Source organism: Clupea harengus, chromosome 14 (genome assembly GCF_900700415.2).
Source record: "Clupea harengus chromosome 14, Ch_v2.0.2, whole genome shotgun sequence".
In the NCBI taxonomy this organism is placed as follows: domain Eukaryota; kingdom Metazoa; phylum Chordata; class Actinopteri; order Clupeiformes; family Clupeidae; genus Clupea; species Clupea harengus.
In genome coordinates this window covers 20,961,546-20,987,109 of record NC_045165.1, presented here as the reverse complement: position 1 = coordinate 20,987,109, position 25,564 = coordinate 20,961,546, and the positions used below count along the sequence as shown (strand labels likewise).

At 47.0% G+C, this 25,564-nt stretch overlaps 1 protein-coding gene across 3 annotated transcripts in view; it reads left to right on the top strand.

Moving 5' to 3' along the window:
* LOC105895473 (AT-rich interactive domain-containing protein 1B-like) overlaps positions 1–25,564 on the top strand; it is a 150,125-nt gene that overhangs the window by 88,847 nt on the left and 35,714 nt on the right. For 2 of the 3 annotated variants that reach the window (XM_031580837.2, XM_031580836.2), the window contains exon 5: positions 17,897–18,164. In XM_031580837.2, coding sequence (XP_031436697.1) covers positions 17,897–18,164 — 268 coding nt within the window. Of the gene's footprint in view, positions 1–16,782; positions 16,868–17,896; positions 18,165–25,564 lie in introns of those variants that run through there. The other variant, XM_031580838.2, reaches the window with a different exon arrangement.

Sequence of the window (25,564 nt, the reverse complement as noted above, 5' to 3'; positions counted from 1 at the left end):
GACTCTAACTGGCCCTGGCGGCCGTAATGAAACGAAATCTATTTAAAGCCAAAAGCGATGCAAGTTTTAATTTCCTTTTCCAGGCTTAACCTTTTTGGCTGTGCAGCATTTCACATCCACTTAATAACTTTTACTCTCCCACCTCCTCTCCTCTCCTCTCCTCTCCTCTTTTTTCTTTGCCTCCTCTCCTTTGCCTCTGTTTACACGATCTCTTACACCGCTCTGCTTTCTCATGGCTCGTAGCGAATGAACACAGCAAGTACTGCCTTTTGAAGAGCAATATCTGTATGACAACTCCCCCATGAATTTCAGATAGGGACCATTTAATACAGAAAGAGAGAGAGAGAGAGAGGGAGAGGGAGAGTGAGAGTGAGAGAGAAAAAGACACTGTTTTGTTTTCATCGCCTTCTCAAGTGTGTGACTGGGTGGTATCAGAGGAGACAGATGAAGGCGCTGTGTGTTCCTCGGCGTGGCTTTGGGAGCTTCGTCTGGCTGTTCAATTGTACAGAATTTGCCACGAAACAACATACAGCTGTCACTATGTGTGGGTTGAGCACGCGAGTTGGTATTGCCTCATTATCCCCTAGAAGTTTCCATGCTCTGGGTTCAGTCGCAGCTAGCTCTTGTTTTTTTTTTGTGGATATTTTTGTCTGCTGCTTCTGAAGTTAATTTGGTGAATGGCTGGGTATGTTTTTGTGAGGGGAAACACATTTCCTGTCTTTTCCCCATCATGGTGGTGGAATCAAGGGGAGGGGAGGGGGCTGGTCCAGCACTGACTGTCTGTGAGAGTGACTCAGTCCAGTCTGCCTCCTCTGCCTGGCCTGGCTGTGCTCACGACTCACAGTGCGCCATCTCCTGGACATTCCTTGCTCAGCAGTCAGAAAGCAGTTGGGCATATGCCTGTGCCTGTCAGATTCTAAATGGCTACAACACACTGGGCTTCCAGTCACACATTTCATAATAATCTCACACAACCCCATGTGCCTTTTAAGACTCCGGGGAGTGGAAAGGATTAGAGTTACGTGGAATTATGCTTTAATTTGGATACATCATGGAAGTTCAGACTGTAGTTTTCACCACTTCATTGCTGAAGAGTGGAGTATGTTGGCGGTCTGCAGAGTAGGTCGACAGAATTGAATTCCCCCCCACCACCACCACATTTTCCTCTCAAAGCAAGTTGTCATGTCTTACTCCCTGTGATAGAAAAAAAGGATGGAGGCCTCCCACACAGTAATGAAGGCGAGACAGTCATGGTGTGATCAGTATTGCTGTGTCCGTATTGAAGGTGGCAGCGGAAAGTGGGAGAAATAAACAAAGAGACGAGTCCCATACCTGAGAAGGGCAGTAGAGTGTCTCGGGGCAGATGCTCTGCTCGTTTAGATTAGCCGCAATTTAGGTGCCAGTGATGCCGGTGACAGGTACTGCGCTCAATCTTATCTAATTAGCCATCTGAGGCACAAAAAAAACTCTGGAAGAGACATCTAGCCTGCCTATATATTGGGTTCTGAGTTTGACAAACACTGTCAAATATTTCACTTCTTGATATCCTTAAGCATCTTAAGCATCTTTATGGTGTGTGTGTGTGTGTGTATATGTGTGTGTGTGTGTGTGTGTGTGTGTGTGTGTGTGTGTGTGTGTGTGTGTGTGTGTGTGTGTGTGTGTGTGTGTGTTAGCAGTTAGCCTAGAGCATCACCCAAATAGCCCAGATTCCTGCTACTCCAGTCTAATAACACACTTCTGTGAAACCCTATTAGTCTTACTTTTTATAGAATGAACCTTGAGCAATGGCAGCGTCAACGGTGGCAGAAGAGGCACCGTAACACACATCTGTGTGTGTGTGTGTGTGCCAGTGAGACACGTGTTTCTCCTCAGCAAATGCCACTCGTGTCTGAACAGATCACTCCATCTGATGGCGATTTTATCTCCTCTGATATTGGCTCACCCATTCAGGTATGACATCTCCGCTACTTGGGGTGCCAGGGAAGCCTGCGTGGGGCTCATTTTGTCAAAGCGATGGCTGCTTTGAAAGACAGCAGTTGTGTTTGTGTGTGTGTGTGTGTGTGTGTGTGTGAGTTTGTGTGTGTGTCTTAATATGAATATGTGAATGCATGCATGCATACACATTTGTGTCTGTATGGCTCTCCACATAATATATGCAATGCATATCAAAGACTTCATTGCAGTGTATAGACGCCACACTGTGAAAGCACGCTGTGAGTATATCTGTGTCTACAGGGGTTGTCCTTAGAAGAGGATTTGCCTGCAATCACTCATTGGCATTTGAGCCACACAGTGACTTGCCAATCTCTTCAGCAGATCTCTGTGGGTCTGGGCTCTCAAGGCTTGGCTGTCACCTCCTGTTTACTCTCAATGGATTCTGACAGGCTTTGCACAAAAGGCCCCATGGTTTAAAAATACCAGACACATGAAACATAAACTACTCATACTTTCCTTCCAGTGGGTGACGAGGGGAAGAGGAATGGACTGGCTTCAGCAGACTGTGTTTGGCACTAATGCAAGTCTAATGCGTTATCTATTTATCACCTTTCCTCTCTCTCTCTTTTACACACACACACACACACACACACACACACACACACACACACACACACACACACACACACTTTCTCTTTCTCTGTGTCTCAGTTTTTCCCTTTCCTGGAGGGACAGAGGCTGTTTCTGTTTTAAATTCCACATAGCTTGCAGAAAAGTGCACTTTTATCTATGCATTACTGTAGCTGTTTCCAGGCTTAGCATTCCAACACGTTGCTCCTCATAACATCCCTGACATCTCGGAAGCGCATCCACTGCAGCATTTTGACTGCGTGTGCTACATTTAATGTACACTACATCCATTATGAATAGCAGAGAGAATATTTATGAGAAGCCGTATGAGATTACTTAGGGAAGGCGGTTCTGAAGAGAACCAAATGCACCATTTAGCCATGGTCTGTCTCCTTCGCCAGTCTTTAATGGTACTGTTTAATGAATGTGCTGTAATGTCTATCAGCGGAACAATAGCAGTGGCTGCACAGAGATGATCAGAGGACGTGTGTGTGTTTTTTATGACATTTTGAGAGGGCCCTCCCCAGGCATGGCAGTCACTTACGCTACTGCGTTAAATTTGATTGTTTTTGTATAATTGTGTTCGTGATTTGCGTTCCTGTGTGTTCCGGGTGCGCACACAGTCACACACACACACACACACACACACACACAGTCACGTGCATATACAGTAAGCAAACACACACACACACACACACACACACACACACACACAGTCTCTCAATGCCTCTGTGTCCTCAGGTCCTCCTCTGCTCTTGAGAGTGGAGGTGCAGCAGAGGCTGGATGCGGCTTAATTGTAATTGCCTGTGCAGTGGGCATGCAGGCTGAGAGAGAGAGGGAGGGAGGGAGAGAGTTAGGGCGGGAGGGAGGGCGAAGGGGGAGATGGAAAGAGAGGGATGTTGAGAGGGAGAGTGTGGAGGGGGCGGGGGGGTACACTCCTGCACGTCGATAGCGAGCGGACGGAGGGATGGAGCGAGGGGAGGAGCGCTGTGACTTTGTGTCAGCAGTTCGTCTTGTGCATAGCTAATGAAGGCTCTGGGAGACTGCCGCCGAAAGCCGGCGCTCCGATCCGCTCCCCTCTGTCTCTCTCTCTCTCTCTCTCTCTCTCGCTCTCTCTCTCTCTTACCCCTTACGTTAACAGAATTCCGATGAATGAGTTGGTTTTTCCCCCCTCCTTCCTTCCTTCGCTCCCCTCTAGAGGAGGTGCTGGGGAGCGAGGCCTTCACCAAGGCTGTCTTTTAAACACCGTACCAAGGGCTTGGTGGGATTTTTTCCTCCTCTTACCACCCCTCCCTTTGTTTTTTTCTCTTCTCTCTCTCTCTCTCTCTCTCTCTCTCTCTGTGTTTTCGCTCTCTCCATCCCAATTTGAGATGTAGGCTTGACGGAGCCCGTGGTGAATTGTTCTAATGAAAGAAAGAGGGAGGGGGGGTATAGAGCGAGTGAGTGAGTGAGTGAAAGAGAGGGATAGTGAAGGAGGCAGGGAGAGATGAGGAAAAGGAGAGAGCAAAGGGAGAGAAGGGGATGGAAGGAGGGATGAAGCAGAGATAGAGTGAAGGAGCAGTTAGAGGAGGATAGAGAAAATCAGTTTGTGAAAAAATAAGCTGTGAGAGGAAGGGGAGATAGAAAGAGAGGAAGAGAGGCAGGTAGAGAGAGCACAAGGGCATCCATTCGGACTGCTAAGTAGAAGTGGGGAGAGTTGGGGGGGGGGGGGGGGGGCGGCAAAGAGGAGCGTGCTGGAAATGAAAACAAAACATTGCCAATTAAGAGCAGCCTTTGTTCTGCTTTTCACAAACAGTTGTTCTCTCTCTCTCTCTCTCTCTCTCTCTCTCTCTTTCATTCTCTAAAGATTCACCATCTATCTAACCCTCCCTCCTTCTGTTCTGTGCTTACAAAAACTCCCTCCATTTACCACCTACATCGTCTTTCCATTAAGCATTTGGAAAAAGAAACATCAGTAGCCCCACATAAACCATTTTAATAAGTGAATGTTAATAAAAGCCCATTTGAAATGCACACATGTAGAAATGACTGTTTACTCTCCGGCTCAGTCCCTTCATACACTGACTATACACCAGCGCTCCATGCATCAGCTCTTAAAAGCACAGAATGCAGTTTGAAGAGATGGAGTCGGAGATGAAAGGGGAATGATAGGGGGGGGGTGTGGGGGGTGAGGGATGCTGCCTCTGAGCAAGGCTGAAATGACGAGGGACCGAGAGACAACAGAGGCAATATAGATTTCAGCCAGCACTGTATTTATTATGATATGCAGGTCAGAATTTGATAGCTCTCACCAATCCAGTATCGATCCAGAGGCCTCGCGCTGATGGATTGCGTCGGGGGGTGCCGTGACAGCCGGCATGCCCGATGAGACACGGCCAGTAAGGCGGGGTGGTGGGGGGGGGGCGGTGTACAGGATGGGACTTGGGGAGTAGGGATGCGTTTGCGTTGCGGCCAATCAAATCAGCCGTGGCAGCCGTCTAATTTTCATTGGTGTCAGCTCTGACAGTGATTCATACCTCATCGCCACGCCACACTGCCAGTCACGTGCCCAACCCAGGAGGAGTGTGGATGAAGAGCGGGTATGGGGGGGGGGGGGGGGGGGGGGGGGGGGGGTGTGCTCTCTTAAAAACAGAGCACAAACAAAAGTCAATGTTCTCCTCCCAGGCCTCAGCGCAGAGCTTCTGCCGTGCCGATGTTGCCGCTACCAGTGCCTCTGGTCCGCCACTGTTCCATCTGCGCAGCGGCGTCTTATCTTCAAAGGCCTCCCCTCGCTTTCTTTTATTTTACAAATGTTTTTTCCTCCCCTGTCTGTCTCTCCCTCTTTATTTTATCTTTCCGCCTTTGCCTTGGTAAACGGTAATAGATTGTGTCCTTTCTCTAGAGGTTAAATCGAAAAACAAATCAAAACTCTCTTGGCCATGTGGCAGAGGGGCTTTTTGTTGTTGTTGTTCCTCCTTTTTCTTTTTCCTTTTATTTATTTGCCTTTTTCTTTCATTTTTCCCCCCAACTCACCTCGAGATGGATTAGAATGACATATCATTAGACTCTTTCATCTCTAAGAAAAGACATGTGTGGACCCAAAACCAGAGAGATAGCACTCTGCAGTATTGAACCCAGTGAGCAAAGGCAGGACATAAGGGAGAAGAAAGTGAGGAAGAGAGAGAGAGATAGAGAGAGAGAGAGAGAAAGAAACAGAGCATCTGCAGAGGATAAAACACAACAGAGGAGACGTTACAGCACAGGGGAACTAACCTCGTCTACCTCTGAAGTTCCCTCTGCCTGATCTACTACCACTTACTGCCACCGCCCCTCTACACCGCCCCCCCCCCCCCCCCCCCCTCATGAGGCCTCCTTCTCTCTTCCTCCCTCTCAAGACAGAGAGAGCGCGAGAGATTGTGAAGTATGTGAATGTGATAGAAAAGACCTGGTTAAAGATACCGAATCTTTTGTTAAACCCTCTAAGGAACCTCCAGCGTAAGGAACAGCCTGTGAACGGCCCCATCTCTAACGCTGGTCGTGTTACCGAGGCGTGGACACCATGGCATTGTCTCCTCCGCGCCGCGCCCGTCCTTTGACTCTGCGCCCGCTTCTGTTGTCAGCGCTGCAGGCGCTAGGAAATAGGGTGACTACACAAAAAACCCATCGCTTTGATTCAGGACAGCGCTCTGTTCTGCATTTTAAAAGAGTGACTTTTTTAGGGTTTTTTCCAGGTTTTTTTTTTTTTGGGTGAAAAAGGCACACAACTGGAAATGCTCGCCGCAGCATTGGAGTGTGTGATTTGGGTGATGCATATTTGATGTACTGTACAGTGACTACACAGTTGGGATAGGAGCATGCATGTGCACTCCTCGTCACACCCTCCTCCTCGTCACACCTCCTCCTCGTCACACCTCCTCCTCGTCACACCCTCCTCCTCGTCACACCTCCTCCTCGTCACACCTGATACACACCCGGCTCCTCTGCGTCTCCGATTCAGAGCAGCGGGCTTAGATGACAGTGACCTGAAACCTCTCTCGGATGCTCGGTGGAGTGTGTGTTTACAAGCACGGCACAAAGGCCCCGACATCCCTCAGGCACCCCGAGCAGATGGCCCTCAGCGCTGCCGTGCCTCTCAGCCTGGTAACGCACGGAGGTGATGAGGAGATGAGCCACGGCCACACGTATGGCGGAGGCGTGGTGGACCTTTCCCGACACTCAACCTGCTATTTCCTTTCAAGACCTTTGTGCACGAGTTGGCTGATTGACGTCAGTGCGCTCAAATCACCCCCCACCCATTCCCGAAAAGCCTATGTAAAACAATATGAAGGCTACAGAAAAACATCTAGCACTGACATGAGACCTTCTGGTGCAGGTAGTTCTTGTTATGACCTGAGGGAGCAGGATTAAGGCCACTGCGATAAAGCCCCCTGACACTGAAACTCAATGGGGAGGGTTGAGAGAATGGGAAATAGGGCTTTCATTTGAATGAGGAGAGGAAAGGGGAGGATACATCTCTCTCTCTCTCTCTCTCTCTCTCTCTCTCTCTCTCTCTCTCTCTCTCCTATCTATGTCTTCCTCACTCTCTCTGTCTCAAGGAGAAAAGGGAGAGGAGAATGTGGAGCACTGAAGGAGAAGAGGGAGTAGAGTGCAAGAAGGCGAGGGGCTGCGAGTCGGAAATGAGATGTGGATGCTGACGCCAGGGAACCAGAGGAGGAGAGAGAGAGAGAGAGACAGACAGACAGAGGTGGCGAGAGAGAAAGAACTGGAAGAGTTTTTGATGAGAAGCCAGAGCAGAGAAGAAGAGAAATAGATGAGGGCCCGAGGGGCCCTGAGATGGAGAGGTAGATCAAGTCATACCAGTATAGACGAAGAGGGAGAGAGAGAGGAGGAGGGAGAACGAGAGAAGCAAGAGAAGGAGATTGAGCGCGAGGGAAAAAAGGGACAGAGAGGTACCGAGGGAGGTCCCTGAATGGATGAGAGCTGGTGGGAAGATAGAGAAGGGCACGGAGGAGACGTGAAGAGGATAGATTGGTTAGATGAGAGAAAAACAAGAGTGGAAGAGAGTGAGAGAGAGAGAAAGAGGAAAAGAGTGAGTGTGGCAGATTTCATTAGTTGTAGCAGAAGATGGCAGGGGGCTGAGGGCACAGACGTACCCAGTCGCGAATGCTGAGCTGGGCAGTGCCATGGCCTCCATGAACTCCAGGCAGCCCCCGTGGTGCGGTGTGTGTGCGCCAGGGCTCGGCCATTACCACCGCTCTCGCCCAATTATGGCCTGATTATTCCGAAGCGCTTTAATTGACTAGGGAGATATGCTAATGCCTGTCATTTGGCATGATAAAAAGATGCACCCAGGACACGCTGCATTATTTAGCTGGCTGTGCGCTGGATGAAGGATGTGGCGTGTGCTTTAATTGCTGAGAGGAGAGGTTAAGCTGAATGAGCAGCTGAATTAGAAATGAGAAATTTGGCAGTTATTTATTTATCTCTGTAGTGTTTTCGAACCACCCCCCTACTCTCTCGCTCTTTCTCTCTCCTCACAGTTTGAGAACCAGACTATTGGAGATAGGAGGGGGGGGGGGGGGCATTGGTGTGCTTATGCTTTGGGTTGGGGGCCCCTTTCTCGTGCTGGTGGCTGTCTTAAATAGAACAACATTTGTAGATGCAATAAGCAACAAATACATTTATTTTTCTCTCTTGCTGTGTGTGTGGTGTCTAAATCAAGAATGTCATGGAAACAGTACCTTCCCTCACAAAATAATTTGTGCGCTTCTGTCATTTGAATCCTAAATATAAGCGCTTCTGCTGAATACAAATAACCCACGTCCTCATCCTTCAGTTTACTACCCCATTTCAACAGGAGCCAGAAATTAGGTGAAAGTTAGCGTTAGCGGTTGCTAAGGACAACCCCTGGCCTCTACATCACGTCCTATCTAATCCACAGATCTGGTTTGCTTCAGCCTATGAGGTAATAAGTCAGTAGATGGGTTATTTCTAGATTCTTCTTGATTCTTCCATGACTGCTATCCACTGACTGATATAGGTTATGTCTCTGGGGCACTGGTTGCCCACTTGTGGCAGACAAAAGTAAGTCTCCCCTTCTGTCGGTACCATTGCGTTTTATCCATGGAATTTAGAAACTTCACTTGCAAGTTGAATATCTTCTCTAAAAAGAGACTCTTTGTCCGAACGTCTGAATCCCAGAATGTTTAAAAACACAGATGTTTCTATGCTGTTTGTTGCAAAGCGCCATCAAAGCATTACCCAGAGACGGGCTCCATGCTCCATAAGGCAGGGAGGGAGATGAAAACAACCACAGGCTGACATGGTGTCTTCCCGGAGTTTTCAAGGCTTGGCCACAATTTCACGTTCACTCTTTGTCAGGTGACAAATAGCAGCAGAGAGAACATGGAAAACAGACAAACATCCACTTCATAGAAGAAAATATGTTTTTTTTTTTCTGGGCTGTTTTTATGGGTGATATGAAAGTCTGCACTCCAGCCTTTGTTAAAGAGGTTTAACTTGCACTTGTTTCAAGCATTGGGCTCTGCTGCTCATCTGACAGAAATTCAGAGCCTTGTGTTTGGTTTGTTTGGGGTTTGTTCATTCCAAGTACAAGCAGCTCAGAAGATACTAACCTCACACTGAGGCAAAGAGTATGAAGACTGAGTTACAAAAAAAGCTGTGTACTTATTTCTTTCCTAAGATAATAAGATCACTCTTACCATTACATTAGGCAGGGAGGTTTAAGAAAGGCCACAAAGTAGCGTTTTGGGTGAGCTCACATTGAGATAAGGTGTAATCAGAGCATCATTGAGCATCACTAGAGTTTCCTGTCAGTGAATGACAGAGTGGTGCTGGAACAGAGCCAAGCCTGTCATCCCAGCTAACATGCCTCTGTCCTTTATACTGTCCTTTACTGAGTATATATTGCAGAAGCTGTATACTCGTGTTGTTAGGTATGTTATGCACTCATAGGGTTTCTGGAGCTGTTCAAGGTTTTTGTAAGATGTTGCACATAGAGCTTTCAGCTGTTATAACTATTATAGAATACTGGCCTTACTTTGGGTTCTTTGCTAATGCCGCCAAATGCTACTTAATCACCAACAGCATTGCATGAGCACATAGTTGTTGCTAAGTTTTATGACATTATTAATTGGGAGCTGGCGAGACAGAACATTGACTCCCAGGTGGCTATATGTCGTGTTTGGAAATACATTAAAGGAATCTGATGCTGCATTTTCAAATAAGACACAGAGCTCCATGGGGAAAGTGAAATGCAAATGGGAGCTGATGAGATAGCAATTTGTGGTCAGAAGCAGCCTGAAATGAACAGATAATTCAGCTCGGTCTCATCTGTTTACAGCATTAGCAACAGGGAAAGCCTTTTAATCACATTCTGTGTTTGGAGCAGCATTTGAAAGTTGTGGTTTATAGTTTTGTTTAGTTTGAGATAAAACTTCTAATTCAGTAGACCTCATATAATTGGTAGTATGATACTGCATTAAAGTAACATTATACAACAATTTTACCTTAAAATAACAGCTTCAAAATCATTTTGGTGGTACACAATACGGACAATGGCATCTGTGCCACTGCCACAGGATGCCTGGTGCACCTGGAATTGCACTACGTAACTTTGGGGTACAGTGTGTGATACCTTTCGCTATAACTAAGTAAAACTTTATGGCACCACCTCACGCATCAACAACTACACCCATGCACTAGCTAAAATAGCTCAGTATTTTCTGCATGGATATCATGGCAGAAACGACAAAGAAATCGAGGAAGACATTATCGGAGGATAGGATGAGAAGAAGAGAGAGTAACCAAGCAAGAGACCAAAAGTCTCGGACTGGCTTTTACTCGTTTGTGAAAGTTACAAAAGGATGCAAGTCAGATGCCGAGTTGGCCTGGCCTTCTTTCTGTTGGACTAGTCAGTAATACCTTATTAGCTGTCTTGCTATGTCTGTTGCACTTGCTTGATGTTTGGCTGTGTTAGGAAAGTTGTCGACCCGCTAGTTTTCATCATAAACATCCCTGCCAATGTTATTTATGAAAGAATTCGATGAAGACTGTAACCTTATTTGTGTCATATCTGTCTCACAGAGATTTGTAGTTTTTCCAGATGCCCAGTCATCGACCTGTGCTGTCTCAGGCTAGCATCTAAATATATTCATCTCACGTCAAAATATTTGATCAGTCTTCGTCAATCTCATGTCAGTAAGCCTTTGAAGTTTGCAACCTTGTAAACCTAACTCCTAATAAATGACACTGTCCAATGTATATTAAGCATGTCACCAACAACATTTTATTACACATACACCACATTTAAACACTTAGAAAACAATGTATATGGGCAGAAAACTTTTTTTGTTATTAATTGGTTATGTTAGTATTCATCTCCTTGTGATATTACTCTACCTTGTCAGTCTACATGCTTCTTTGGCTTCTGCCGTTGTCTTTGCCAGTTCTATGTCCTTCAGCTTGTCAACAAATACACGTGTCCGTTATGGGGTCTCGAAGCGCGATTTGTATTTATGACAGTGGTGTAAGCTAAGTAAGTGAGCTACACTCCGTAACTTTCGGGGGAGTTCAGTAGCAAAAACTACCAATTCTCACTTAATGGGGCTTTAATGCCTGTTAAAGACTGCTATAGACAGCATCTGGGCACTTTGCCACAACGTTTGTGTTTGTGTTGTGAGTGTCAACAAACTCCAGCTTAAGGCAGTAGTATGCTATTTGGATGTTAGGACATTGATTTCTGTGTGATGTTACAGTAGACGTTGAAATGGAACAGCACTCAACAGACTGCAGACTGTAATATTCCAACAGCGGCAGCTATTGATGACTGGAATTATCCAGTTGGAGGGTAGTATAACTGTATGACTGTAGCCAGAATGGAATTGGAGTTTTGTGTAGGAGATTGTATGTCCCCTTCTATTTCCTGAGGTAGTTATTATTGCTTAATCAGCACCCTATGATTTCTTGGATGGACAGTTGAAATAATGTTATTCTTTTTGCAAAGATTGTTTTGAAACTTGTTTGAGGCGTATATAAACACAGGGAGTCCTGTTCCTGTTTTTCAATCAGATGATACCAGTCTTTGAAGATGTCGCCATCCACATCTCCACTTGTTATACCTTATCTGTGATATTAGTCTGAGCTAGTGTATCCAATGGAATATGTTATCAGACACATGCGTCTCTGTGCTCTTCTATGTATGGCGGGACCCAATGCATTATGTATCACCTGTTATTTTGTATGTATGTATTGCAATGTGGTATGCTGCTGCCTAATACATAGTATTCATGTTTTCTGCTTTTGATTTTGTGCAAAATGCTTTATGTTTGCATCGGGAAGCAAGTTGTTAAAGTGTATTCTGGGCTTGGGACGCTTTGGAGAGAATGATGTGCATGTAGTTTCTCCAGCTCTGAAAGCCATCCATAGGGAGAGAGAGAGAGATGCCCCCGGAGAGAAGGTGCAAAGGGGGGAAAGGCTGGCTCACTAGGATGGTGGCATACTCATCTCATGGGAAGTAGTGGTGAGCACACGGTCTGCACCTCCGAGGTCCTTTGGTATTTCATCTTAAAAGGGGAAGCAGAGGCTGGAGTAGTCCACTGTTGCTCGAGGCAAGTAAGTGACAAGTGCAGATGGGGGAGTGGAAAGAGATTAAGAGGTTAGATATGGGGAAATGCCAGTGAACAAGTGAAATACGAGCAATTCTGTCCGGTTTTGCCTGCATTGCGTTTTGTCTTAGATTTGCAACGGTGCTTTACTATTCACTGACCCAAAGGTTGAGCAGAAAGGGATGAAGAAAGGGACTGGAGAGTAGATGTTTAGGCAGAGACTGAGCACGAAGATGCTGTAATAATGGGGCTTTAGACCTGCCCACACTCTTCTGCTTCTATGGCTGGGTACCTATACTGCTTTCTCTACTATCTGAAGCCTCGCTGGCCTGTGAGGATATTTCGGTAGCCTGTGAATGTCTGCCAGTAATTTGACAGACTCTGATCAAAGATGCTATTAAAGGGTCTTTAATGGGATGAGTTGCAGTAACTACATTAAATTAAATAAACAGTTTCTTGACTGACTTCAATCAGGAAAAGAAGCATGCAGAGAACTAATTTAAAATCTCAAGAGGGTCTACTTACCAGTTAGTCAATCAACTGGTTAAATCTGAATCGGAGAATAGTTATTTGGATTAGAAATTCTTTAAAATAATTTGGACATAAATTGATTTCAAATCAATTCAATACAAATCAATATCTCAAATTCACAGCTATCCTGATAGGAACCTGGTGTTTGTAGCCTCTAGAGGCCTTAAAAGTCTTTTTGGAAAATGATACAACATGTGATAGTTATGAATATGTGCGATGTGTATCTTATAAACAATATAATAAAATATACAATATGCAATAAAACCATGCAAAACAATGGGCTCCCTGGGCATGATGATAGCCGATCACATCTGAATTATAGTGTCAACTAAGCACAACCAGCCAAGTCTACCTCCATGAAATGCCAGTAGATATAATCATCTCGCAACTATTAAGCATTACATATCACCCATTTACATATCACCCTTTTATCACCAGCACTTTGACTTGGTGAGTTTCTAAGAGTGGGTGATCTTTGTTCCAAAATACTGTGGATCTTTTTGCTTGGTTCTCAACGACTATCCTGTCATTTTACCTCACGGCCTACATTCCGCTTTTATTGAAATAAAAAAATCAGACGCACACCGATTTCATCTAATCCATACATCACTCCTCACGTCAGTCCGTGGTAGATTTGTGATCCACTCCAGCAGGTGCAGTGGCTGCCATGAGGCAGGCTCATATTTCAGTGTATTGTGTGTACTCAAAGCCTAATTGTAGCCCTTTGTAGGGTGCCACGGTGAGTGCGCTACATGTGGGATCCCATTAGCCAGCCCTGCGCAGTCAGATCCCATTCAGAGGCATTTGCACGCTATTTGAGTTGGATTTGTCTTGAATGTGGGGTTTTAACTGTGGGGGTGGGGTGGTGGTGGTGTGTGTGTGGGGGGGAGTGAAGAAGCATCTTAAGTGTAATAGCATTTTCATTTTACTACCCCATAAAGAGAATGAGCCCAGGAGTCCCACTGGCCTCAGGCTTTTCATCCCACACACACGCACACACAAACACACACACACACACACACACACACACACACACACACACACACACACACACTCCCATGATGCATTGCAGATAGACTAGCTGTAATTACATTCCCTATCATTTTACCTATGTGCCTCATGTACATGCATCTTCACTACGCCATGAGTCCATTTGGTCATCATTAAAAGCCTTAAAAGAATAGCCCTAATGTAGCGCCTGGTGCCCTGGGCTCCCGCTGAAACACCATTGGCTTGACCCAGGTGGGGCTCCGCACAGAGAGTAATAGGAGCAATAAGTGGCGCAGGTGGAGGCTGAGAGCCCTGTGCTGATGCCCTGCTCTTCTCCGGCAGAGGTGCCTGCCTCTCCTCTGGTTTTCTAGGCCATTCCGTTTCACAAGGACTGTGTGGTGTTTGCCTGCCTGGACCTGGACCACCCTCAGCACATGCTCAGTACACACACACACACACACCCTCTCTTTTGCTGTCTGACTGGACTCCTCTGTCTTCTTTCACACTCTTTTCTTGCCTTTCCCTCTGCTTCTCTCTCTCTCTCTCTTTCTCTCTCTCTCTCGTGTGAAATTAAATTCTTTGTAGTTTGAGTGACTTTTGCTGCTGTGACTGTGTAGTATCTCAAAACTGCTGAAAATCGAAAATTAGGTCTTAGTTCATATCAGTAGCTTTATTGGTATGACAAAAACATATATAGAGCACACATTGCAATGTGGTATAATGGATGGCATGGATTCAAAGATGAATTGGAAGATCAGGCCCAGTGACCCAGTGAGCTGATTTCCTAACAGCAAAATAACCACATAAACTGAATGTTATCTGTGTCGGCAGTCAACTCAACAAAATGACCATTGTACACTTAAATTAAGCCTACTTAGTTTTTGTTAGCTAGCTAGCCTTGCATTCTCTGTAAGCTAGGTAGCCAGCTAGTCACTGAAAGCCAGAGACACACCAAACTGACATCAAATAAGTAATGGCGATGAAGGCTGGGCCAAAAAGTTGTACTTGAACACACCGCAAAGAATACAGCCATATAACTCTAACAACTGTAAAGATTTGAAAAATTTCACTCACTTTCCTGTTCAGTTCCACATGTTGAAGGAACTTCAGTTCAATCATCTGAACTGCCAATCAGAGTGTGGTTCTGCTACCGATTCAACACTCTCAATTGCCTGAAAAGCCACCAACAGGGGTCCGCCTACTGCCAACGGTGCATGACACACTGCAAAAACTAGGGCCACACCGATGGCCAACCGTCTGCCTGGTGTGTCATGGGCTAAACACTACCTATCAGCAAACAGGCCATGCTTCCACTGCATATCATGGTCAATCAAGCATAAGTTAGACAATGATGTTCACGCAAATGCAAATTAAGTTAAACTAGCAAACGGTATGGCAGTCCTGGTCTAACTTCAAAATACACTAATTTGAACCAGCAGCGATGAGTAATATTGACATATACATATTTTTACTGACGCATTTCACAGAAACAAAATGAAGGGGAAGCTGCGCTTCCCATGCAGCCACTGCAGCACATACACATCTATCTATATCTATCAATCTATACCTTACACACACACACACACACACACAAACACACACACACACACACACACACACACACACACATACACATCTATCTATATCTATCAATCTATACCTTACACACACACAAACACACACACAGTAGTTCAACCCTCTCTCTTTCTCTCTATCTCGCTGTCTCCCCAGATATTGTCCTAAATGGGCTGATTCAGCCGCTTGGCTGGTCTGGCGGCAGGGCTGGCGATGGTGGCAGCAGTGGGATATGGCAGCAGGGGTGAGGCGGGGGCGGGGTGGATCACGGGGAGTGGGGCGCTACTCCCAGAGAGAGGGAGGGGGGAGAGAGGGTCCACTAACAAGAGTGGACAGCACCAGCCTGCCGTGTTTATTCATGACCTTCTACCTTTGTCAGCTCCGGTGAGAAATCCCCTGCCTGCTCGCCTCGCCTCGCCTCGCCTGGCCTGTGCTGAGATGTGGCAGCACACTGACTCCCGACCAAGGCCCCCAGGCGGCTTGACCACTACTGACACAGCATAGGGGGGAGGGCAGGCAGGGAGGGAAGGAGTGAGGGATGGGGAAAGGAAGAGAGAGAAAAGAGGGATGGCATGAATGTGTCACTCTGTGTGCCGTGATTACCTCACGGCCTACATTCCGCTTTTATTGAAATAAAAAAATCTAAAAATCGAGACTATGCTCCCCTTTGTGTTTCTCTTCTTCTTGCTCAAGGCTCTAATATCTGAGTCTGTTTTTCTCCATCTCTCAGTGTATTTGTGCCAGATACGCATTCAAACATAATTTCTTGTAGCTCCTCTTTAATGGTAGAAATAACACATAAGTGAGTCCATGTTTTTTTGTGTCTCTCAGTCCGACTGGCAGAGAACATCCAGTAACTCATCTTTGTCTAGACTTTGTATCCATAGTACTCAGTATTTTCCCTCACTCCCTTCCCCAGACCCATTCACACACACACACACACACACACACACACACACACACACACACACACACACACACACACACACACACACACACAAATGTTGGGAAGTATGAAAATGACAGTGTGGATTCCCCGTCTCCTGCACAGTGAAGTGTGTTGCATGTGCTACCACTGGGACAGGTCCCAGAGTGCACCCTGTGAGGAGGTGAGAGGCGTTTCCTGGCGCTGAGTAGCAGCGAGCCGCTGGCTGATCCGGAGGTGAGAGGTCACCGGTGGCTGCTCTTCCAGTGGTGTGTGAAATGCGTAAATAGGTAGTCATTATTGGAACGGGGTGGGGTGGTAGCGGTGTTTTAAAATAAGTGGCTATTATCACCTCAATATTTTTCTTATTATGACAATTACATGCTTCAGGAGCGAATTAAGTGATACACGACGCCAACTGGGAGTAGTTGACAGCTATTTGGAGGCTCAATGCACAGAGCAATTTGCAGCAGAGAGGCAAACAAATTGGATTTGGGCCACTTTGGATAGGGACCCGACTCGTTGAATTTTTGGACTGCCATCCTTGTTTGCTTTCGCTAACACCTCTGTGGAGGGTAGCAGACTGTGACAAAGACATCTCTGGTTGAAAAGGCAGCCTTTTGTCGTGCCTTCCATCTCTGGAAAATGCCCAGACAAAGTCCTGAAGAAAGTAGCTGTAAGTTCTCTTGGCATTCTCACAAAAACATCCCACATAGCACACTCAGGTGGTAGCTTCAATCCAAGTTTGGACTCGCCTTGAACTCAAATACTTCTGAGATCTGAAGCTTACAACCTTGAATCGAGTCTAAGGCTAGCTCTGTGTAGTTCACATTCCCCACGGCGCTCGTTCAAAGGACTACCTCCATTTATAATTGGTTTAGAGGTATTTTTAAGGAATTTAAAGTGTTTGGTTAACAGCTCTGAAACGAAATTTTGAATAGCTCTTCAGTCGTTTTTTCAGTCTGTAGAATTGTCATCTCGTTGACACCATTAGCGGGAGTGGTCATAATGTCACCGTGCCTGAGATACGAGGAGCTGAAATCACCGGTCATATCCTCCCTACCTCCCTCAAGGCCCACCAGGAAGACATGCCAAACAGGACCGAATGCAAAATACATGGATGTATGCATCGTGCATTAAAGACTAGTCCTGCGCCAACCATAGGTGGGGTATATCCGAAGGGATTGAGTTAGCATTGTTGTATTGATGCTAAATTCAGTATTCTGTGTCTGACCACACCGTTTCTCTTCGGTCTATGGCTATGCGGCCTCACTTCCTTGAGAATAGAGTGTCTATTTCCAATCCATAAGTGGCTTTTGTGGTGGTTGCTCCTATGAAATGGGAGACCCTGTGGTGATCTGAAGGCTCCCACGCCCAACCCAACCTTAGAATCCCCCTTCCCACACAGTGACACTCCTGGTCTCCGTCGCTGCAGGACGTGGGGTGGGATATGCATGAACTTAGGGAGTGCCTCTCCAAGGAACCCTCAGCACTACACCCACAGATCTCTGTAACATGAAACTGTTTCTCTAAAACCGATACTCGGACAAATATAGTTGTTTCTCATCGCTGTTCTTTTGTGCTTACTCCCACATGCTGTGTAATAGCTGATCCAGAGCACTAATCAAAGTCCCTCTGTTCCTCCAAGGTCTCGACACACAGTACAGACACCTAATGTCCATGTCCCTGTTTTCCTCTGTTCCAGGACCTGTCCGGCTCCATCGATGACCTGCCCACAGGGACAGAGGCTGGTCTCAACTCAGTTGTCAGTGCCACCTCAGGTGGCTCAGGCAGTGGCAGTGGCAGCAGCAGCAGCCAGGGGGAGCAAAGCAATCCAGCCCGGTCCCCCTTCTCCCCCCACGCCTCCCCACGGCTCCCGGGGGTCCGCAGCGGGCCCTCCCCTTCTCCAGTGGGGTCCCCTGCAGGCTCAAGCCAGTCCCGATCTGGACCCATCTCCCCGGCCAGCGCTCCAGGTTTGTGACCCTCCATTACTGTGCACTCAGTACATCTCCCTTGCCTTCATAATCACTTTCTACCCCGTCAATTTATGCCCTGATCAATATGCCCTGCAGTGTGTTATTAGCATGTTAGCTTGAACATTGCCACTGCGTTAGACTCCATCTCAGGTGCTCCGTTCAGAAGGGGGTATAGTGTTCTGTTCTAATGTTAACATAAATAAGATAAGCATATATGTGATAAGGTGGTATGCTCAGACTGAGGAGCTGAGAAAATGAATAACCTCTTCCTCACTGACGAACCAGAGGGTTTTTGTTCCACAGTGGAGATGTTGAGTGGGACAGAGGTGTGTCTGGAATGAATGAAGCGGGCCTTTTATTGTAGTGAGTTACTGTAGGAATCCTGCAGGGAAATCCGGAGGTGGGATTGGCACTGACGGCTTCTGATAGCCACCTGCTGTGCGATATTAAAACACAGCCTCGATAACCATTTTAGAACAATACCAGATTCCATCAGGTAGCTGTCCGCATCCCTGAGCCCGGGTGGAATAACCGAACGAGTCAATAAATTGTAAACCATAATGAATTTTTCGACAGGCCCTGGACAGGTGCGAGTGACACTTAAATATGATATGCAGATGAGCGTCCGCACAGGTTGGCATGTACGTGTGTGTACATGTGTGTGTTTATGTCTCTGTGTGTTGATGGGCTGTTTGGCCGGCCTGTCTACCCAGACACCCTCCCTGATGAAATCCTGACCAGTGTGCTGAGCTGTCAATCACTGTGATGAGGCGGGACCAATGCATGACTGAGCTCCTGAAGGCCGTGCTGTGGTGGCAGACTGAGCGCGTGCAGACAGTGATTGACGCTAATGGAAAACAGGCAGCGGCTCCTGGTGTACAATGGCTGGCAAAAATGGGGCCAGATTGAAATATTGAGATCAGTATTGAGACCAAATGTAGAAAAAAAAAACACAAAACTGACACAATAAACCATTCCCTAAAATATTACAGACTATGCGACGAAACTGAACGATATGCTAGAACACTCGGGAGATTGTTTTCTGCGTCAGTGAATTGGTTTCAATTTGAAGTACAAATGTGGAGTGGCTTTTTTGAGCATGGAGTAGGAAAACAATGCTTATACAACTGCCTTAAGCGATTAATTTGATGATTATACCAAAACTCAGGTGATTTGAGTGAAGCAAAATGCTTCTCCGCTGCCATGTTTCAGGAATAAAAATGTCCTGCGCTGCATACAGAATGGTTATGCCCTGGCAGTGTGCCTGTCAGTCATGATAATAGGAGATGTTGATTTGTGTGCGTTGGAGCGTATTGCCAAATGTAGACCTGGGCATGCATGTAGGTTGTGTATTTATCTGGAAATGTGTTGATGCGTGAGTCTGCAAAATGTATTAGCACAGGAATCTGTGTGGCCGTGTCAATACAGAGGGTGTAGGGAAGGGCCCTTAGTGTGTCTCACAGCTAGCTGCTGGCCTCAGAGATGGCACATGGGAATATTGTTATGTCATTCCACTCCCAGACACTTCCTCCACCTCTGCATGGTGCAAAGACTTTAACACTGTAGCCACTAACGCTCCCTCTGGTTCTGTCAGGAACAAGAGGTAAAACACTTAAGGCGCTCATCTCTCTCTCTCTCGCTCTCACTCTCTCCATCTTTCTCTCTCTCTCCCTCCCTCTCTCTGACTCTCCCTCACTCTTCCTCTCACACTTTCTCTCTCTCTCTCTCTCTCTCTCTCTCTCTCTGACTTCCTCTGTCTCTTGCTCTTCCATATGATCCCAGGGACTGTGCCTCCGCTCAGCCCCACCGAAGCAAATCGAATACGCCGGAACATTATCTGACTTTGCCTGGCATTCGGATTTTCCTCGAGCCAGGAAGCACTCGGCAAATTGATTTTTCCCGTCGCGCCAGATTTGTGACAGCCGGGGCAACAACGACAAAAAAATTGCGTTGCGCAGCCTGAATGTCTTTGAACCTTCGGGGACATGAGGGGCATTAGCGAGGCGCTCCCTGTTAGCCACAGGCAGAAATGGGGAGGGGGGGGGGGAGAATAAGGGGGAGGTTGAAGGGGGAAGGCAAGCGGCCGATGTGCATTTGTGCCAAGATCCCTCCGTCTCTCGGAGTGGCAAGCGCGGGCCAGGGGGATTGGAACGGGCCCGTCACTCAGCGGTCGTGTCGCATCAAGCCATCGAGCCGTGAGGCATGTCCTGCTCTGAGCCCCAGAGTGCTCCCTGGAAGACAGCAGTGGTGTGCGCATCACACTCAGGCTCACACGGACAGAGAGCCCCGCTCCATGCAGTCACATTGGGCCCGTGGAGGAGCAGAGCCACAAATATCACACGTGTCAGAGATATCGGGGAAGAATAGAATGGAAAATAATTCAGTATGTGGGTTTCTCTCTCGTCACTTTTAAAGGTGAATGTAGGTTGCACTTGTGTAGTTCATAAATCCACAGGTAGATTGGAGACTAGAACTTGAGTCATCTATTATCAAGTCACTATTTGAAGTTGGGGAAAATAACAACAACAATAATAATAATAATAATAATAATAATGATGATGATTATGATAATAGTTAAAGTGAGCCCTCTTGCCCTCCTCTACTTCTCTTAAGTGATGAAGATCTCTTGAGCGCAGTGCTTTTGAGTCTCTATAGCGCAGGCCCTATTGTGAGTGGAGTGGTGCCTCTCATTTTTGTGCCGCGCTAATCGACACAGACCGCATCCCAGTCCCTAATGGCAGACAGCACACTCCAGCCAACCACCGTTGAAAATCACAAATGGCTTGCTCTCGCTCGCACTCTCCCCCGCTCTCCTCCTCTTCCTCCTGTCATTCTTTCCCAAGGTCCATCAAGGTCCATTTAGCATGGACGCTCCCACTCCACTCCCTCCCTCCCTCTCTCCTGTTCCCTCGCTCCCTCGCCACAGCCTCCTCCTTCCCTTTATTTTCGTTTTTCGGAGACGTGGTTTAAACTTCCTTATGAGGGCTTTTAGAGTAAGCTGTTTATCTGCTCTCGCTTGAAGTGCTTCCAGGGCTGCTCAGCCGCCAAAAGGTCAGGGTGAGTCGGGGAGCGGTGGGAGCGGAAGAGCGAGGCGGCGGGGGGAAACAGGCCGCGCTGTCCGCTGGCGCTCCATCTGCATGCTGCTGCTGCTGCTGCTGCTGCAGCCCTCCGACCAGTCTGCATTTGAAGCAAAACAAAAGCATAGCAAGCTTAACGTCGAGGGCACATTATGGTAATTGAGATTGTAAGTGAAAAGACATGGAAGTGTAGATGTGTGTGTGTGTGCGTGTGTGTGTGTGTGTGTGTGTGTGTGTGTGTGTGTGTGTGTGTGTGTGTGTGTGTGTGTGTGTGTGTGTGTGTGTGTGTGAGGGTCTTGTCCCTGGGCGAGCAAGAGGGCCTCTGTACTGGCTGCCTTGCTAAAAGTAACCCAGAGAAATATTCATATTCAGATAATAGTTAGTGAAAACACAAATGTCACCAGGGAATGAGTGAGAGTTGTGTGGGGAGGTGCTTGTGTGTGTGTGTGTGTGTGTGTGTGTGTGTGTGTGTGTGTGTGTGTGTGTGTGTGTGTGTGTGTGTGTGTGTGTGTGTGTGTGTGTGTGTGTGTGTGTGTGTGCGTGTGTTGGAGGGGGGGGGGGGGATTGGGGGAGTGAGAGTTGCCTGGGGAGGTGCTTGTGTGTGTATGTCTTTAGCAAGTTTTCATTCCAAAAGGATGTGTTTTTGTTGTTGTTGTTGCTCTGTTTTCCCATGTGAAGAGCTCACAGTTTGGCAAACTATGTCTTCCCATTCTTGGGTGTTATGGCAATTAGTCTCCCCGTGGTGGGTGGGTGTGTGTGTGTGTGTTTTGAATGTGTGTGTGTATACTGTATGTGTGTGTGTGTGTGTGTGTGTGTGTGTGTGTGTGTGTGTGTGTGTGTGTGTGTGTGTGTGTGTGTGTGTGTGTGCAAAGTACAAGTGCCCATGGCAGTTCCATCCCTAAGCTGACAGTTCTCCAGACCCCCTGCTGAATCCCTTTCTCTTTCTCTCTATCTCTCTCTCTCTCTCTCTCTCTCTCTCTCTCTCTCTCTTTCTTCTTCTCTCTCATACACACACTCGTTCCTCAGTCTCTCACTCTCCACCCTGTCTCTCACTTTTCCACGACTGTCTCCAGTGACACTCTTCCACACCTCTCTCTCTTTACTCTCCAGCATCTCCCGTTATCTGGCACCCTCCGTCAGCCTAACGTCCCTGGGCATCTTGTCCGTCTGGCACCACTGACACTCGGATGAAGCGTGTCCTGACCGCCCAGGTCTTACCGCAGGCAGGCCTATTATATTTCTCCTGAAGCAATAGAAGGCCGCTATGGTGAAACTCCAAGGCTACGCTACTCACTCTTGCCTTAGTTTTTAGCTTAAGCTGCACTTTTTAGCCGTTTCCCTTACATCGCCCCTATTGTGCAGGTCTGTAATGAGGTCCAGGGGAGCATGTTGGACTCACCGAGCTGCGCTTGGCTCTCGCCCCGGCGGGGAGAGTTAGCTCACATTAGCCCCAGGTCGCAAAATCATTTACCCGCGCTCATCTGGGTCCAACCAGCCATTATTGCTTTTGCGCTGTTTCGCTGGCTTCCCCCCGAGGACAAACCCAATGGAATGGATTAGGCAAGCTGTCTGGGAGGTAAGTGTGTGTGTGTGTGTGTGTGTGTGTGTGTGTGTGTGTGTGTGTGTGTGTGTGTGTGTGTGTGTGTGTGTGTGTGTGTGTGTGTGTGTGTGTGTGTGTGTGTGAAGACGTGGGGGTCCTCGGACCCGCTGATGCTGATAAACCAGAGCGCTGGCTCACTTGTGTTTACACCTGCACCGGGGGATCAGCCCACGCTCCAGTAATAGCATCCTGAAAAACATAAAAACATGACTTCTGAGAGCCCTTCCCTTACCCCCCAAACCCTCACAATTATTACTTTCATCTTTAGTTTAAGGAGCCTTTATTGTCGGTGCATCCAAAAATTGGACACTCATGAACCTGCATTCCGCTTAAAATTGCACACCTTCGCAATCCAAGCAGCAAATATGGCCACAAGTGCTCCAGCTATGCCTTTGAACTGTGCTGTGGCATTTGAGCTTGAATCACTTTTTCTGAAACAAAAACACTTCAAAGATGAAACGCTGCTCTTCAAAGGGCCTTGTGTTGCCTCGACATTCCTCATGGAACGTTATTTTTAAAGAAAACAATGGTATATTTTTCTAAGAAAAAAAAAAAAAAAAACAGGGACCATTATCTCAAAATGCATGAACTTGCATGCTTGCGGCCCCTTGTTTTGCGCACCGTGGGAGAAGTTCAAATGACTGCACTTGGGAAATAAAAGGCCATAAATGAAAATTATAATTGTTTTGGGTTCGGAACACTTCAAAGAATTGTTTTCCTTATTTCTCTTTTCCTTTACTGAGGGTACGTAACCATATTCACAGTCAGTCAGTAACCAGTCAGTCAGTGAGCCAAATGCAAATCATAATCTCAAATGTCAGTTCTCACCTACAGAACTGACTAGTGTGCCTTTTTGAAGGTTTATTTATTTGAAGGTAATGTGAACTGAAGTTTGGGTGACAACGTTATTATGCCAAAGCTGGAAAGGGAGATGTCTCTTCAACTGGGTGGTCATGTGACATGCTGTGCTCTGGCACACTTAATCTAACTGTGACTAGTATACGTATGGGTACCTGTGCACTTGACACACATACACACTAACATCCCTTTACAAGCGTGCACGCAAAGAGTGATATGCAGCAAGTTTGCGAAGTGGAGAGCCAGTCCATCCAAACACACACACACATATTACACACACACACCAGTACATATCCCCTCTCTGTTGATGGCTACCATTATTCTGTTTTCTATCTTTGAGACAAAGAGTTTGAGGGTACTTAATTGTTCATCCACTGTGTTAAATAAAGAAAATGCTTTTGTTGAGCACATTTCATTATGGTTGGGAAGAGAATTGTGCACCGAGGAGAGTAGTCACAGGAGGGTGGAGGGGGGAATCAGAGAGATCAGGTCTGCTCTGGAGCCTCTAATTGGATGGGCTTTTTATAAAGCACCCAGACCTTTTGGTTGGTCACGTGTAGAGGATTCCAGAATGGTATTTCAAAAGGCCAGGATTTGTGCACGTATTGATTGGTGGCTGTGATTGTGGTTTCCAAGCCCAACTCTTCGGCTTGTTTTTATGAGCCTCTTCCTTCCACTCCTGATTTCCCCTCAGCAGCATCATCATCATCATCATCTTCATCATCTTCTTCGGCCTCACGGTTTATCCTCCATATACAAGTGAAGAGTAGTTTCAAAATGGAAAGTGAAAAGCCAGCCAGTATCTGGATCAGCGCAGCAGTGATCCCAGTTTAAATGTGGGTTCAGATGGCGCAGTGAAGTGTGGAGGGGGTGGATGGTCCTTCCCCTGCCTACCTTCCATCCTCAAACCCAATGTGGCATGGCCAGAGCCACGTATGCCACATGAATACACACAAGCACGCACTCACAGACACACGTGTTCTCTCTGCCTCCCTCTATATGAGGGTGAGGCAATGCAAGGCAATAGATGACCTTGCACAGCAGGCACGGTTCAGGGCGTGACGGCGAAAATGGTCCCCTCCAGAAACACACACAGACACACACTCATGAACCCCATGCCTCTTGTCAGACAGGCCCCTCCAGGTCTGGTAGCTTTCTCACTTCCGCTCGCCATCCCCTTCATCTCTGGCCGGTGTATGTCGGACAGCTATTTTAGGAAGCACTGCTGCTGCTGCCGACCGCAACGCTAGCGCGCTCTTCTCTGCACATCCGCGTCCAACGGAGCGACAGACGTGCTAATCCAATCCCGTCCCCGATGCCTGGCCACGCGCCACGCGCCGCTAGCCGCTCTCCAAGTGGGCGTCGGAGAGGGGACAGCAATACTGTTGATGCAGTCAACGCAAAAGCAATTATGTCGATTTAAACGGGTTTGTTTACGCGACACCCCTGCCACCTCCCCACCCCACATTACTCCTCTCCATGAAGGTCACTCCAACTGCTGCTCAGAATATATACTGCTCGCTCATATACCTCGGAGCTGCAGCGACACTGGCATGCCAAAAAATGGATTGCAGTCAGTAACAGGGAGCCAAGTCTTATATTCATATATTATTTAAATATAACAGGAGATTCACAGTGATTTTAATGATAATAGATTACGTTTAAAGTTGTTTATTATCAGTTAGAATCTGGGATTTGGATGGATTCGTAAATACTATTTAAAGATGTGTTTTGTGTGATGCTGTGTTTGATTAATGCTTTTAGTGGTATTCCTACTGTTCCTACTGTGTTGTATAGCATATGGAAAAGTCACTTAAGTGTCTTTTCATAAGCTTCTGTGGGTTCACAGTTTCCTCCTGTCA